General features: G+C 42.7%; 2 protein-coding genes across 6 annotated transcripts in view; one reads left to right on the top strand and one right to left on the bottom strand.

Annotated features, from left to right (window-relative positions):
* Nucleotides 1-14,726, bottom strand: part of RPRD1B (regulation of nuclear pre-mRNA domain containing 1B) — a 65,497-nt gene extending 50,771 nt beyond the window's left edge. Inside the window, exons 1-3 of one of the 3 annotated variants that reach the window (XM_070472617.1) lie at nucleotides 14,197-14,726; nucleotides 9,108-9,237; nucleotides 1,389-1,522 (exon numbers count right to left, since the gene is read on the bottom strand). In XM_070472617.1, the coding sequence (XP_070328718.1) occupies nucleotides 1,389-1,522; nucleotides 9,108-9,237; nucleotides 14,197-14,347 (415 nt within the window). In that variant the 5' untranslated portion in view covers nucleotides 14,348-14,726. The remainder of the gene's footprint in view (nucleotides 1-1,388; nucleotides 1,523-9,107; nucleotides 9,238-14,196) is intronic. The other 2 variants (XM_070472618.1, XM_070472616.1) reach the window with 2 other exon arrangements.
* The window catches only part of TTI1 (TELO2 interacting protein 1), a 42,075-nt gene continuing 39,341 nt past the window's right edge, over nucleotides 13,590-16,323 (top strand). Inside the window, exons 1-2 of one of the 3 annotated variants that reach the window (XM_070472615.1) lie at nucleotides 13,590-14,141; nucleotides 14,798-14,888. The gene's annotated coding sequence lies outside the window, so the exon portion shown is untranslated. The remainder of the gene's footprint in view (nucleotides 14,142-14,797; nucleotides 14,889-16,323) is intronic. The other 2 variants (XM_070472614.1, XM_020892121.2) reach the window with 2 other exon arrangements.

The raw sequence follows: 16,323 nt of genomic DNA, 5'->3' as shown, positions 1-16,323 counted from the left end.
CAAAGGACACAACACAAACACTGCCAGAATCCAAAGCAGGAAATATCTTGCTTTTCAGAGTGACCCCAAAATTGTCTTCTGTCAACTCCAAGTAAAACAATGATCTGCAGTCTGAAAACACTTATGCCATTCTTAGCAAGCCTCTAACCTCTAGTTTCACAGAAAAGTTACTCTACCTTAAAACACATATAAACTCAGATCTGGAAGGGATCATGAAAAGTATACAATAAAGAGTTGCTAAATGAATATCATCATGTATGCTAATCACTGTTAAATTCTATTGCAGACACGTGTACAAAGTACCAGAGGAACAAGGACAGAATTGGCTACATGTGCCCAGACAAGCTGGCAAAGATGTCAGAATGAGAGTAGCATTCTTGAAGAGTAGGTTCACCACGTACAAGGGGAAGAAAGACATTTTAGGCAGAGGGACAGCAGATGCAAAGTAAGGGGAACCACAGAGCATCCAGAGGGGAAGTTGTTATGAGTGGCCAAAGAGTATGGTACATGTGAGGAAATGGGAGAAAAATCTGGAAAAGTAGACTAGCTCACATTATAAAGAGTACACCATGACAGGACTCAGACTTGATCCTCCAGGCAATGGGTATATATGCAGTCACATGAGAACTGTGCCAACCAGAATTCAATCACAACTAACCAGAAGCCAAAGAACCAAATAATGTTTCATCTTACTCCTCTTCAAAGGAAAAAAACAACATAGCTTTTAAGAAGGACTTGGCAAAATTCACATACATGCATGTACACATTACCTGAGGATATTCTTGGTTCAGTAAAGGCCAAAACTGATTTTTGATGACAGCTGACACCCATCAAAAGTACGACCCCAAACCACATGAATATTTAATGAAACTGAGTTCCAAAAGGGCTAAAGGACTTATTCAAGAGCCTACAGTAGTTAACGGCAAAGCTAGGACAAAATCTTACCCAGGGTACTTCCTAGTTCCCTAGAACTCTAAACGAGTTTGTTGTTCTTTTCCCGTGTGCGAGGAAAGTCTCAGAAAGGCAGGAGTGAACCAAGGAGAAAGTTAAAGTGAAAGTGAAGTCGCTCAGTCGCATCCGACTCTTCGCAACCCCATGGACTGCAGCCTACCTGGCTCCTCCGTCCATGGGATTTTCCAGGCAAGAGTACTGGAGTGGGTTGCCATACAGAGCAAAAGGTAGGGGACGAGATGATGAATAGCATGAATACTAGAACCAGGCTTACACGCTGCAAGCACTACATAAATTCTCACCATCATTTATGATCATCTCTCTCTGAAGAATCATACAATCGCTGGTGGTTCACAGCAACCCCCACTGCAGCTTTTCATATCTGATTCGAAAGGAGGCAAAGACCAAGAGCTGTAAGCATGTGGTGATGTCTCTACCTTTGGGGGGAGGGCTCTTGGAGTCCTCCATAGACAGCTTCAGCTGCTGGATGAACTCGCCGCCATACACACTTCTTTCTTGCCAGATGTTCAGCAATCTTTCTAAAGGCTTTTTACAGCCTTCATCTGCCTCTCTGCCCAGAAAAGATGAAAAGATATATATAAGCTTAAGATTTTTTATTTTTAATTAGGATTTACTTAAAAAAAAAAAAAAAAAAAAACAGAAAACACCAACAACTGACTACACAATTTACATATTTAACAACAGAAGGAAGACTAAGGTACATGCTGTAATTGATGGATACTCAAAACTTCACCAGAAACTATATTCTTCCTGTGGCGTGTAGGGAAGAGAGAGGGATTATGTTACAAAAGTTGTCTTTTATCCTCTTTGAAAGGCAAATAGGGCAAAAGCCAAAGGCTCATTTTCACTGACAGAAAATTAACAAAAACCAATCATATCAATTGTGACAGCATACTTTTTAGAATGCATTAACTTAAATCTAGTGCCAGACATACTGCTGAAAAATCAAGGCAGGCCAAAACTTTTTAGGATGAGAAAAAAAAATGATTAAAATCAAATGTTTAAAATGGGGAATACATTTGTAACAACTCATCAATGCTAACACACCAACACCTCTAACATGCACAAATACAATTGTACACATATATATGTCAAGACTAATCTCAACTTTATACTCACTACTTCTTAATTATTTTCATTCCTTGCTAGGTCTACATTCCAGGTTCACACAAAGGTGTTGAGCAGATAATCTTAGAACACACTGAGCATAATACAGTTCTTTGTAATTTATATCTGAATGAAAGCAGCTAGATAGTTTTACTCTTGACATGTTACTCTTCTTAAAACAGACCATTTTTTAGGGCAATGACCATAGCTCACACTCAGTGTAAGACAGGTGTTTACCATAAAGTGTCAGACAGCAAGTGGAAGCGTGGAGGGAAGACTTTTTGAAAGGAAAACAAATCTGAATGGTTCTGTTCTGTGAAGCACTGAGGGATTTTACACAAGTGATACCCTGACATCTTAGCATCTAAGTCAATAGCTTTAACAGGAACCTCAAGAAGTAGTGAGTGAAAGTCGCTCAGTCCTGTCCCACCCTTTGCGACGCCATGGAAGGTAGCCCCCCAGGCTCCTCTGTCCAGGGGGATTCTCCAGGCAAGGATACTGGAGTGGGTTGCCATGCCCTCCTCCAGGTGATCTTCCCAACTCAAGGAAGTTGGAAAGTCCTGCATTGCAGGCAGATTCTTTATCAACTCAGCCACCAGGGAAGCCCTCCATGCCAAGTTCAACTTAGGTGGGAATTTCACCCGACACCAGCCCTGACAACACTTTTAAAACTTAAAAGATGAGCTGAAGTTTTGGCCTCATCTGGTCAGAGTATATTACTTAAGAGTTATTAGTGGCAAATTTCGCTAAATTGGGGGGTCAAAGTACTAATTAAATCAGGATACATGCAAAATTAATTATTCTTTTGTTCAGCCACTTTTTTAAATAAGTCAGAGGTCAGGATGAGGAAAGGGGGGTAAAACTTTCCACTGATAACTTATAAAACGTAAAGATATCACCTTGATATTTATAAGAAAAACATCTCTACTCCATCTTCAAAATACATCTAGAAACAAATTACTTCTCTTCCTCTGCTATCAGCCTGGTCCAAGTCACCATCATTTCTTGTCTAATGATGACAGCAGCCTCATTACTAGTCTCCCTGCTTCCACCCTGTCCTCCAATCATCTATTCCTAAGTTTTAAAACTCCAATCCTAACTGTATTGTGAAGGCAGTTCATGTCACTTTTTCTCCACACTTCCAACAGTTCTTCACATTCTCCCTCATTACAAAAGTGAAAGGCCTAGTAAAGCGGACAAACCCCTTCTCAGCCCAGCCCATCGTTTCCCTGAGCTCACCTCCTGTCCTCACTCTCCCTTCCCTCCACAACAGCTTCCTGGCCCTTCTGCCTCAGGGCCTTTGCACCTCGCCTGGAACCACATTACCCAACACAGCTCAGGCCCGGCAAGGCCCCTCTGCTCTCCTCCTTCAGGTGTGTCTGTTCACACAGCACCTTTCCAGTGAATCCTTTCCTAATCTTCCTATTTAAAAGTACATTCCTTACTCCTGCTTAATTTTTCTCCATAAAATTTACTATTTGGATGTGCTGTATGTACAGTTTCCCTGTTGTTTATACTCTTTCTGTTTGAATGTAATTTTCACAAGGGCAGGGAAGTGTCTTCCCCACACTGCTATATGCCCAAGAATAAGCACAATAAATGCTGAACTGCAATGTTTTTAATAAAATTTTAGATAGGTTTCAGCAGGCCAGACAATTAGTTAGCTGTCAAAGACCATTTTACCACATGGAGGTTATTCACGTCAGATATCAATTCAATTATATATTCATCTGCTCATTCATTGGGTTTGGGAAATACCGTGCTTGGAATACACTGAACAAGGTCTAGGTCCTCACCTCTAGGGCTTGATCTAGCAGCACCCCACCTCTCCATCCATACCTTAACATTCTAGAACGCTCAACCGTATTTTCTACTCAGCATTTTGCTGCCACTGGTGAATGTCACTGTGTTCATGCTATCTCTGCTCCCTTGAATGGAACCCCCAAAATGGAACAAGGTAAAGAGCAGGAAGCTCTGAGTAATTCCGGTAGCTGAAGTCTACAGGGAGTGTGTGGAAACAGAAGAAACTGGAGGGATAGAGACAGAGTGGCCTGAGACTATACAGGACCTTATTTTGTTGTTAAGTCATTACGGCCTTTATCCTGGAGGCAACAAAGTCCCTAATGTGATCAAATGTAGGCTTTAGGAAAATGAAGTCGTTATATAACTATTGTAACAAAATCACAACTAACCAGAGTTTAACTGGTTGGTATTTTAACATAAAATCTGTTCTCTTGGGGCTTCCCCAGTGGTCCAGTGGTTAAGTCTGCCTTACAATTCAGGGAATGTGGGTTCGATCCCTGGTAGGGGAACTAAGATCCCACATGCCAAGGGGCAACTAAGCCCACGTGCTGCAACTAGAGACCGTGTGCCACAAGGAAAGAGCCTGCTGACACAATGAAGACAGCTCACAGCCAAATAAATAAAGATATGTATTTTAAAATTAAACAAATAAGATCTGTTGTCTGCAAATTTTCTTAAAAGAAAAACCAATCACGACAACAAATTCCTGTCAAGGATTTAGTTGAAAGGATTGTGAGGGACACCTACCCAAACACCACCCACCATTCCTGCAGCTGGTGGTTTGGTGCTCCATGAAGGCTGACAGTACAGCTGCAGTCTCACTACTGGACAGTGGATACTGATGTTCAAATCTGTTATCACCAAAAGATCTTCAAAAGGCTTTCACTATTAAAGGCTAAAGCCAAAAGGGCACTCTAGCTTAATAAGTGAATTAACCATGATAGGCTGATTCCTTAAGCACTATAGTAAAAGTTTTGCCACCTAAGGTCCAAAGACAGAGACACAACAGTCAAAAAATCTTTTTACAGATGGGGCTTTGCTGTATATAAGTAGCTCCAATGAAGAGGAAGTCACTTTAGCACCTGAACTGGATACAACCAAAGCAATAAAATCATTTTATGACAGGAGGAGCTATCTTTTCAAGTTGTACTAATTCCATTCTAATTACAGATATTTAAGTGAAAGAACACCAAAAAACCCCTTGCCACCTATCAATGAATAAACTGAGAGATAAGTACATATATAACTTATTTTGTGGAACACAACTTAGTATGTATCTTAATTCTAATTAATCATAAATTCAACCACTGAAAATCTGCTCTAAAAAGTGAAAAGTATGTATTACACCCACGTGGGACTGCTGACTGAAGTGTTAGCTGGATACCCGAGGGCCCGCCAAGCCAGGTTACGGGTCTTCCTTTGCAGTTCTACTAAGGGCACTGCCTTCCTCAGTACACCGACTGCAGCTCGTGTTTCTCTCTTATCCCATGCCCAGCAGGCCAATGGCGGGCCTACTCAGGACAGAAATTCTAAGTACACTCAGCACTTCCAAAAGCACCTCATGTAAGGGCAGAGCAAAAACAGTCCTTTGCAATTGTGCAGAAAAGGTGATGGATAGGGAAGCCTGGTGTCCATGCAGTTGCAAAGAGTCTGACATGATTGAGCAACTGAACTGAACTGAAAAAACACTTAACACGGCAGGCCTGAGACTGCTGCCCTGAGAAAGGCCTGCTTACAGGGCTGGCCCTTGATTGGCATCTGGGAACTTGTATTTCAGACATGGTCCTATCACATCCTAATCAATGAGGGTGGTTTACTGTGCTTAAACCGTTTGTACAAACAGTATGGTTTTATGCTGAACACCTGCTTTTCTTCTGGGAGTCTAGAATTTTGGCCAAGAGTGCCTGTGACCAACCCCAACAAAACCTCTAGGTACTAAATCTCTAATGGGCCCCCCAGGTAGACAACACTTGGCATGTGCCGTCCCAGCTCAAAGTGGGAGGAACTGAGTATGTCGCACGGGATCCCACCATGCATGCGCTCCTGGGAGTTCATGCCTGGTCTCCTCTGGACTGCACCCCTCGCATCTTTCCCCTCTGCTAATTTTGCTTTATATCCTTTCACTATAATAAATCACAGCCATGAACACAACTACACACTGAGTCCGGTGAGTCCTCCTAGCAAGTCACCAAACCTGGAAGTGGTCTTGGGGACCCATGACTGTTATAACAGGAAATAAATATGTATAGAGGGATAATTCCACATTCATGTCTCCAGAAATTAATTTCCTACTGAGCTTTCAACTATTTCATCCATCCACCTATCTGGCATCACCCCTTGGAATATCTATTAGCCGTCTCAAACTTAATATAGCCAAAACAAAATTCCTGATTTCCTCTACCAATTCTTTACCCAATCTTCATCGCAGTAAGCAGGGCCATCCAGTCATCCATACTCATGTCAAGAACCTAGAAATAGGCACCCTTTGACTTCTCTTTTCCCTCACTACCAGCTCCCACTAATTCCCACAAATCTTATCAATTTTACATGGGATTGGGCCACACAAATCTATTCATACACATTTAATAAAGCTGTAATCTTCTCACTGCTTCTGAGTCCTAGCCAATGTCATCTCTTGCCCATGCAAGTGCAACACCCTCCATGACCATGTCCCTGCCCTTTATGATTCACTCTCCACCCCAAAGTGGAGGGATCCTAGAACAAAAGTCATTGGACTACATCATTCCCCTGTTTAAAATCCCTCACTGACATCCCATCAGGACAAAATCCTAACACTCTCCCAAGGCTCACAGGGCATATGTGACTGTCACCAGGCTACCTCTCTGGTTACTTAAACTGCTATTCAAATTATATGTACTCACAGGAGCTTGGGTTCCGCCCTGTAGCTTACATGGTAAAGAATCTGCCTGCAATGCAGGACACCCAGGTTCAATCCCTGGGCGGGGGGAGATCCAGAGAATGGCAACCCACTCAAGCATTCTTGCCTGGAGAAGTCCATGGACAGAGGAGCCTGGGGGGGCTACAGTCCAAGGGATCAAGAAGAGTGGGACACAACTGATCGACTAACACTTATTTACTTACAAGCTTGGCAAGCTTTCCAGGACTTGAGAGGTTTTCCTCCACCCCACCCCACCCCAGGTGGCAGGGGGTTTGAAGGAGAAAGTAAAATTATCATAAAGAGACTCCTAATCAATTTCAGTCAATATTAATGGGTCTATCTTTGCTCATTAATTGGCCACAAAAAAACAATACAGAGAGCATTTCTCATTGTTGATAAGGTGCCTCAGGATCAAAGTGGACTGGCTGAACTTTCTATCCTAATAATGGGGGTGGGAGTAGGAAGGGAACTTAGAAACATGGGGATCTCGGAAATAATATCCAAACAGAACCTTAAAAGAACTAGAAGAATGCAAAGAGGAAAGATAACAGGCGTATTTTATTTTTTTTAGGATCAGGTCTATTTTCCCCACAATGCCATGGAATTTGCCAAGACATGTTTACAATGTCTCCTAGATAGGTTTTAAGATGAAACCAAGTAGAAAAGGAATTTTTAATCTTGGTATTGCTCATCCCTCTTCTCCCACCCCTTTCTACTTATCCCCCTTTGGGGGTAGCTAATGATTACTGTTCAATGTTTAAGGAAAAATGTATATTATCCCTATAGGAATTATTTTAGTCAATTTCCTATGCTCTAAATTAGTTAACTTATTCAGTGACTATTTACTGTATCCCAGTGACTATTTACTGTATCTGTGCCAAGGCTGTGCAACAAAGTTGCTCAGCTCTTGGGACACCACTAACATCAAGACTAAATGGTGTTACCTAAGCTACATAAGCCAGTAGCTCTATGCCAGACACTGCACTAGATGCCTGGAACACAGCAAAGAACAAAAAAGAAACAGTCCTTCTCTTCACAGAGTTTATAATTCAGTATATTCCCATGAATGAGCAAAGACTGTTGTTTAACTTTAACCTCACAACAACTCTAAAGAGATAGGTAGTAACATCCCCTTTTAACCAATTATGAAACTCGGGTTCAAAAAGCTAAGTAACACATCCAAGGTCACTCAGAGAGTGTTGGAGGTAGAGCTATAGCCCACATCTAAGAAACTGTGAACCAAATCTCAAAAAAATTGCCTTTCTCCAATTTCAGAAGGCTACTCTAGTAGTCTGCTCTAATTTTATTCACTGTTATGAGGATTCCGTATGTTTTCAAGTTCCTATCACATTCTGCTTTTTCAGTAGCCATGTTCACAAAAAAAGTCACTTGGCAAACAAATATTTTGTTTCCATCTCTATAAAGCTAGATGTCATTTCTTAAAAATGTTCTGAATTTTTCATTTCATTCTTTCAAACTTTCCAAATCTTTCATGGAATGCCAGAGTTATTTCCACACTTAAGGTCTTTCACTTACACTTTAGACCCTAGAACAGTTTTTGTTTAACTCACTAGTCTCCTCAGTGCCAGTTTCCTTTGGCAAAGATGTCTACTTTCATATGTTTACTTAGTAACATTCTAGTGAAAGTAGTTTTCTTTGCTTCTTCTGGGCAGCTAAGTGTCAAAAGCAGTTTGCTTTTAAATGAATAAAAATTATTTGTACAACTTTTAATCAAATTTATAATTTCCATGATCTCAGCTATATGCATACCCTACACTTCCATCCTCTGTCACAAAACACAACAGTGGCAGAGACTTAATATGATAGAGCCAGAGAAACTTCACACTAATAATTACTATCTTTGCAGTTACAATAATGACTACTATTTTTAGTAAATTAGACATCCAGACACCCAGAAGGAAGTTAATAAAAACAAAGGCACAAGCAACTAATTTCTTGCTAAATAGCACGTTTTGTTACTGGAAAGTTCCCTTGTACAATTTAGCTTTGTTTTTTGACCATAAGCTAATGAGGTAACTCAGCCAAACCAAGGAAAATAACATATTCTAGAAATAAATTCAACAGTGAGTACATCTAGGAAAAAAGATGTGCTTCAAGTGCTAGACTGAATCCCTTCAATACAACAAAATATCTACATGTCTGACATAGTTCTCAAGGGCCCAGGCAAAACATAAAACCACAATCTGGCCTCTCCAACACTCTCTATAAAGCACATCTCTTGAAAGTATGAAGTTGGTGAGTTACAAAGGTTATCACAAAAAAAGAACAAAAAGGAAAAAGTAATGCATTTAAAAATAAAACATACCTGGCAACGTGAGAAAAAGCATCCACAAGGACAGATTCAAATTCCCTTGTGAATTCAGGTCCTTTCCTTTTACTGTTTTGAATGACATCGTTGGCTAAGTATAGAAAAGTAAGCTTTCTATTTGATTTGGCTGGAAAAAAAGAAAAGATAATTTAGCTTACACCAAGGAAATTCTCAATCCACAAATCTTTTGCCTTACGCTACTCCTAAAGAATACTAAGACAAACATTATCCACTTGAGGTCTAGACTGCTATGTTTGAAAACAAACAAACAAAAAAACACAATTTAAGGAACTCCTGGAGGTGTGTCTAGTAAAATAGAACTGAGAATACAATTTTGAAAAAACAGGAAACAAGAAAAGCCATCTTAATTTCTGTGTTAATCAGTGTAATTAATTGGCAATAAAAATGAAGATAATCCAAAGAAGATTCCTAAAGGATCAGCAGTCAATATTCTCCAGAAGACATGTTAAAAGCAAGATTTTCATTTATTCTGTTGCAAAGATGAACATTTCTAAGTGAAATCGCTCAGTCATGTCCGACTTTTTGTGACCCCATGGACTGTAACCTACCAGGTTCCTCCGCCCATGGGATTTTCCAGGCAAGAATACTGGAGTGGGTTGCCATTTCCTTCTCCAGGAGATCTTCCCAACCCAGGGATTGAGCCCGGGTCTCCCGCATTGTAGGCAGACGCTTTACCGTCTGAGCCACCAGGGAAGTCAACATTTCTAACTTAAAATAGATTTTTGTAATTTATGCTCCTGGACCAAGAATTTCTTTTTCAACAGTTCAATAACCATAATCAGTCAATGATGCCAACTCTACAATCCAGAGGAGTTTCTAGATGTACTCGTGGATATTCATCTTAAATAAAAATACATGTTAATCTACATAATCAGCGAAAATTTACATGTTTGAAATCTGGATATGCAAAATCATGGCTCCCACAAAAATTCTTCTCTCTTATACCTACTAAATGCAGTATTCTCTATTACTCTACATGGCATCATAGATTAAACCATAAAAACCTCATGCACTATATCTGAGTTACAGTTGCTTGGAGGAACATACTGAATTTCCTGGCTTCTCTGCACATAACTTTTCAACCATGGAGTTACATCAATATCATTTTTGGTCCCAGTTTTCCTTTGTAAGAAATAAATAGTAACACAATCAGTTCAAAACATAAAGTTTTCTTCAACATCAAAGTGCCCGAAAAACTCAAGCAAGCCCTATGTCAAACTTTACACACTCAATTACTAGTTCTTCTTCCTTGCTCTGAGAAACCATTTCTGTCTCTTCTGAAATGCACACAGCATGCATAAATTCTGACACAGCAGGCGTAAGGTCTGACATTTTAAAATGTAGTACAGGAGAATAACTCAGGTAAAAACAAGATTTTTAAGGCATGTTATAGTTTAAACTGATGACTTAAAGTGCTCATAAAATTAAACATGGATACACTGAACTGTATTAACCTTCTGGTAATAACCTAGTTTAGACGGACAACTGATGAGAATATTGAAACCTGGAGCTATCTTTAACTGTTCTAATGATTATTCAAAAGCAGAATGTAAGCATCAATAGTTTCAACATGCCACTGCTGCTACAAAGGTAGCAGCAAAAAAAAAGTGGTTTTTTTTTTTTTTAAGTAAACCTTGTTCTAGGATATTGCTGCAAATTAAAACTATCACGTTAACAACACCATGAAAGTTGAAGATTCAGAAGTAAAAGAGACTTTTACAGAGAAAATCAGACTAAGTGAACGTTTACAAATTTGATATAATTTATGTTAAAAAAAAAAAGAGTCCAAAATCCATGTTGTAAAATGTCTACTAGGCCATTCAAGACCTGATACATTGTGCACTATTAGAAATATGATAGCTAAGAAGATAGAGAGTCAAGGTTTTCACCATCTATGATGCCAATTAATTCTCATCACCCTCAAACTTAGCAATGGGAATTTGTTTAGAATAAAACTTCATCCCGCCACATTCAACATCCTGAATGGTCAACATTAGCACCATGTGTGCAAAGGCAATATAACAAAGCCTTAGACAGAATTCCCTGGTGGTCCAGTGGTTAGGATTCTGAGCACTCACTGCCGAGGGCCTGGTTCTACCCCCAGTCAGCGAACTAAGATCCCACAAGCCACAGCCAAAACAAACAAAAACAAAAAACCCCACAAAACCCTAGAATACTTGAAAATACACAGTCATAATACACAGAACACACACACACCCCCCATCTACTCCAGCCCTTGTTCAGGTATCTTTCCAATATGTCAGTACAGATTCTTTCACTCCCTACAGAGGCCCATTCCAAATTGGTTGAAACAGTTATTGAGCAAGGTTTAAGTTAACTGACAGTCCAAAATTTTTCACTTGTTTGGCTGGTTTTGACATCTAGGGAAACTAACTTTTTTTTAAAAGGTCTATTTACCTGCATTCAGGATAAAGTACAAAACACTACTGAAAAATGTTCACCTAAGAGTATTTTCCCTGGAGAAGGAAATGGCAAACCACTCCAGTATTCCTGCCTGGAAATCCCATGGATAGAGGAGCCTGGCAGGCTATAGTCCACCGGGTTGCAAAAGAGTAGGACAGGACTTTGCAACTAAATAACAACACAACAGAGTATCTTACACCAAACTGTTTCAAAAATAAAGGGAGGCGGTCTACCTAGAACAGAGTCCAAAGGAATAAATTAAGAATTATTCCTAGGAAATGGAAAGAAAATAAAACAGCAGGAATAAAAACAGTATCCAAGTAGGAGAAGGAAAAAGTTTAAAGTCTCATAGTTGGAGGCAAAAAGATGATGATCTGTGAGTGTCTTAAAGAAATGACTACAGACAGAAATGCCCACTTTTAAAGACTCAGGGTGGGCGAGGACCTAAAGGGCTAGTCAATTTGAACATTAGGGCACAAAATCCTTTTCCATTTTAGTGTGGAGGCATTTTCAATTCATGAAGGAAGCTTGGGTATTAGAAAACTGTATCCTAAAAAGAAAAAAGAAAACTGTATCCTGAGGCTTGGAAGACCAGCCTCTAGTTCTATATTGTCCAATATGGTAGCCACTAGCCACATGTGGCTATGAATATTTACTTTGTACCTAACAAAACTCAGGAACTGAATTTTCCATTGTATTTATTTGAAACTTCCTTAGTCACACATTTTGAGTATTCATGACCAAGAGTCTACCTTATTGAACAGCAAATTTAAAACATTACTTTCATCACAGAAAGCTCATGTCCCAACTGGATAACCCTTAACCAAGCATTTAATCTCTTAGTATCTTTATCTTTTCATCTATAAAACAGGATTAATAATACTGACCTGCTTACAACATAAAAGTTCCATTATACGAGATTAGGGTTTAAGGAGCTTCATAAACAAAAGAACTCTAAATTGTTACTCTCAATAACTCAAATATGGTGAGGTGGGGAATCAAGATGGTGTCACAAAAGAAGTGACATTCGAGATGGATTTTGACATGCCTCTGAGATCCTACTAGAAAGGATCCTATAGAGGCAATTCAAATTTTCTCCCCACACCTCCAATGATGGAAATAATATCTGAGTGGCACAGTGGGGTACACGAATGAGGTTCTGGGAGCCCCAGGCTCTACTCTCCAACTACCTAGAAGGATGAGGGGGACCACCCACCCACATCTCGGTACAGCATATGCTATTTGTGGGGGGTGAGGGTCTCTGCCAGAGGACTAGAACTGGGTCTCCCAAAAGAACCCCAGATTTTGGTGTCTGCCAATTTGATGTTATCTGAGGCTCACGGGTTCTCTCATCTGCAAAACAGGGTGACATCTTGAGCTCACGGAACAGAGGACACATGTAGTTACCTCCTATGCTAGAAAAGGTCTACCACACACAGGCTGTCCAAAACAGCACTGAGCTTCGTTTCCTCCGCTTTTTGCTCTGAAACTCACCAGGGCATGAGACAGCTATGTAGTTGCCCATCTTTCCCCACCCGAAAGCAACTGTGGCAAAGACCATGTCGCACATGGAGTCACCAGTATCTATCCAATGCCTACACTGTGCCTGACACCATGCTAGATGTTCATGTGGATCAGGCTGATTACTCTTCACCACATGCCCTCTGAGCCTTCTTTTTTCTCACCTGACAAGTTTCTACTTCACAGAACTCTGAGAACTTAAACAAAAGACATGTGTGTAAAGAAATCAGTACTGCACTTGGCACAGAACAAATGCACCATAAGTATCACTTATCATCTTCATTTTACAGATCAGGAAACTGAGGAACAGAGACATTAAGCCGCCGGGGCTCAGTAAATGACAGAGTCGGGCTTAGATTCCAGGCAGTTGGCTTCTGGGGCCAACAGGCTTTCAAGCACCCAACCCAGTGCCTGGCACATGACAGGCTGAGCTTAATCAATGGCGGCCAGATCGTGAGCAGGATCTAGAACCAAGGAGAGCTGCGTGAGAAGAGGAGCCCGAGAGGCGAGGTCTAGGTGGAGTGGCCTCTCAACTTCTCTGTAATGGCAGCGACTATAGCCACTCCCCAGGACAGTGCTGAGCATTGAGTGCAAGGATGTACCAAAGGTCCGAGCACACTGACTGGCACAGAACAAAGTCTCTGTAAGGGCCAACTATCCTCATTTCCGTTTGACAGATGAGAAAACAGAGGCTTAGGAGAAACCTGCCCGATATCACTCAGCTAGTAAAAGTGGCTGAGCCAGGGCTCGATCTGGGCAATCTTACTTCAAATCCCTAGCCAGCGCCTGGCACACAACAGGCCAGGCCCTGTACCCTCCACCTGGAGCTCAACGGGGCCGAGAGAATAATAGTCAGAAGTGTCAGAAAAAGCCGGAGGGGGAAAACGGCTGGATGAACTGCGAGTCCTGAGCCCCGGTCGGTGGAACTTCAAACCTTCCGAGGCCTCGGTTTCCTTCTCCGAGAAATGAGAACACTGTCTTCAACCTCAGCAACCGCAATCGATCAGAGGCCCGGGCCTGGAAAGCCAAGGCTCAGCTAAGAAGCTAGAGGGGCCGCGGGAGTGGGTGCGTACGAGGGCTACCCCGGGGAGGACCGGAGGGGGACGGAGGGGATGTTTACCTTTGCGGAGCTCGCGGTGCCACACCGAGACGATGGGTCCCGCGTGCTTGCGGTGGTGGATGAGCCACAGGGACAGGGTCTGCACGCTCTGCTGAGAGTTGCTCAGCTCCGAGAGCTTCTTCTCCAGCGCCGACTCGGAGAAGGAGGACATGGTGGCGGCGGTGAGGCCCGGCAGGGAGCGGCCTAGGCCGCCCAGTGCGGCGGGAAGAGTGACCGCACGAGGCCGGGGCCTCACTCCACCCGCCTGCGGGACTCTTTACGGACTGACAGACTACCCGGGGGCCCGGCGGGGGAGGGGATGGGTCTCTGCAGTAACAGGCACCCGCACCGCCGCCACAAGATGGCCACCGACCTCTCACCCCGCCGCGAGAGCAGGGTCAAAGGGCAAGCGCAGAAGTGGTGGGGCACCGGGGTGGGGGGAGTCAGAGTGTAGAAAACACCCCAGTGGTGGAGGCCTCTTTGAATCTCGCTCTTGCGTACTCCGAGAGCGGCAGACCGGGAAAAGAGCGCACTTCGACGGCCTCCGGAAGGCGCTTTGACCGCTCGCGCCCGCACGCCGGCGCAGTGAGTCTCATCGGAACCCTTTCTCCCGCTCCCGTAGAACCTTTCTGGCGCTGGGCGGTGCGCGAATTACGCGTCACTTCCGGCGCGGCGGAGGAGGCGGGAGAGTGAGGGAAAGGCTGGAAGACGAGGTAAGGGAAGAGTGGCGCGAGCAGAAGGGAGCCCAGCAACCGCGAGCCCTTAGAGGGGAATCCCAGGGAGACAATGAGGCTGAGAGATCGTAACCTGGGAATGGAACGGGGCCTTTCTCCTTCACCTGGCAGGCCACAGCCACACTCTTCCTCCTGCTTTCTGACATCCCACCACAAAAAGCTTTTTGTTGGTTCTGCCAAGCCACCCACGTGCACTTTTTCTGCCTCCACACCTTGGCTTTTGCTCTTCTTTCTCCAGAGGTGACGTCCCCGTCCCCACGTGGTGGGCTCCCACTCCACCTCCAGAACCACCCTTAGTGGCCAGTTCCGATGTTGAGTTTGTGACAGCACCGCTGTAAAACACACCTTTGTGCTCTTGGTTGTGCGTGCCTGCGTGCGTTCTCACTAGTGTTTGACTCTTATGCAACCCCATGGACTGCCGCGTGCCAGGCTCCTCTATCCATGGGATTTTCCAAGCAAGAATACTGGAGTGGGTTTGCCGTTTCCTACTCCAGGGGATCTTCCTGCTCTTCGGAGAATTACAGTCTGCCCTCTGGGGTGGGGGTGGGGATGGGGGTCCATTTGACTGTTGCTCAAATTAAAGTACCGTATGTTAGTTTTGTGGGTGGGTAAGGAAGTCGGTGGTTTCGTTAACCTCCTTTAAGAAACACTATTTGACACTCTGTTTTCAGAAACAGAAATACTCTGTACCCTTTTCCTATTTCAAAAAAGTTATAGATTGCAGTTATCAAATCAGCAGAGAAATTTGTCCTTTTAACTGCTATGGGGTGGTGGTAGGGAGTTAGGTTATTGTAGACATAACAGAATTTTTAAATGTCCCGATCATAGTGGAACCGACCAGCTGAAGCAGATTCCACTTCGGAGACGCTGTTCTATTATAGTCAATGCCTGTTTTTGCTCTTACTGCCCTGTTTTTTGCTTAGCTGCTTTTACTTCTCCAAGCTGGAATCGTGATCATCATAGCCAACATAATGAGCTGCTGCTGTGAGCTAGACGCAGTGTTTTCACACAGTGACTCATTTAATCATCACAACAAAGCTATGAGATGGTATTATGTATTCCCATTTGGCAAATGAAGAAACTGAGGCTGAGAAAGCTTAGGTGACCTACCTAAGATCACATATCTAAGATTACAGGGAAGGGACTCTACCTATCTTTTTTACCCTAACACCTTATTCGTAGCTGATTGAGTGAATTAATATCAAAGAGGTGAAAAGCCTAAAATCACAGTCAAATAGTCATAATTATAACCTAGGGCCTTTGAGTCCAGTTGCTCAGTTGTGTCCGACTCTTTCCGATCCCATAGACTATACAGTCCATGGAATTCTCCAGGCCAGAATACTGGAGTGGGTAGCTGTTCCCTTCTCCAGGGGATCTTCCCAACCCAGGGGTCGAACCCAGGTCTCCCGCATTG

This window comes from Odocoileus virginianus, chromosome 9, assembly GCF_023699985.2.
Source record: "Odocoileus virginianus isolate 20LAN1187 ecotype Illinois chromosome 9, Ovbor_1.2, whole genome shotgun sequence".
Taxonomy (NCBI): domain Eukaryota; kingdom Metazoa; phylum Chordata; class Mammalia; order Artiodactyla; family Cervidae; genus Odocoileus; species Odocoileus virginianus.
This window is presented reverse-complemented; position numbering and strand designations above follow the sequence as displayed.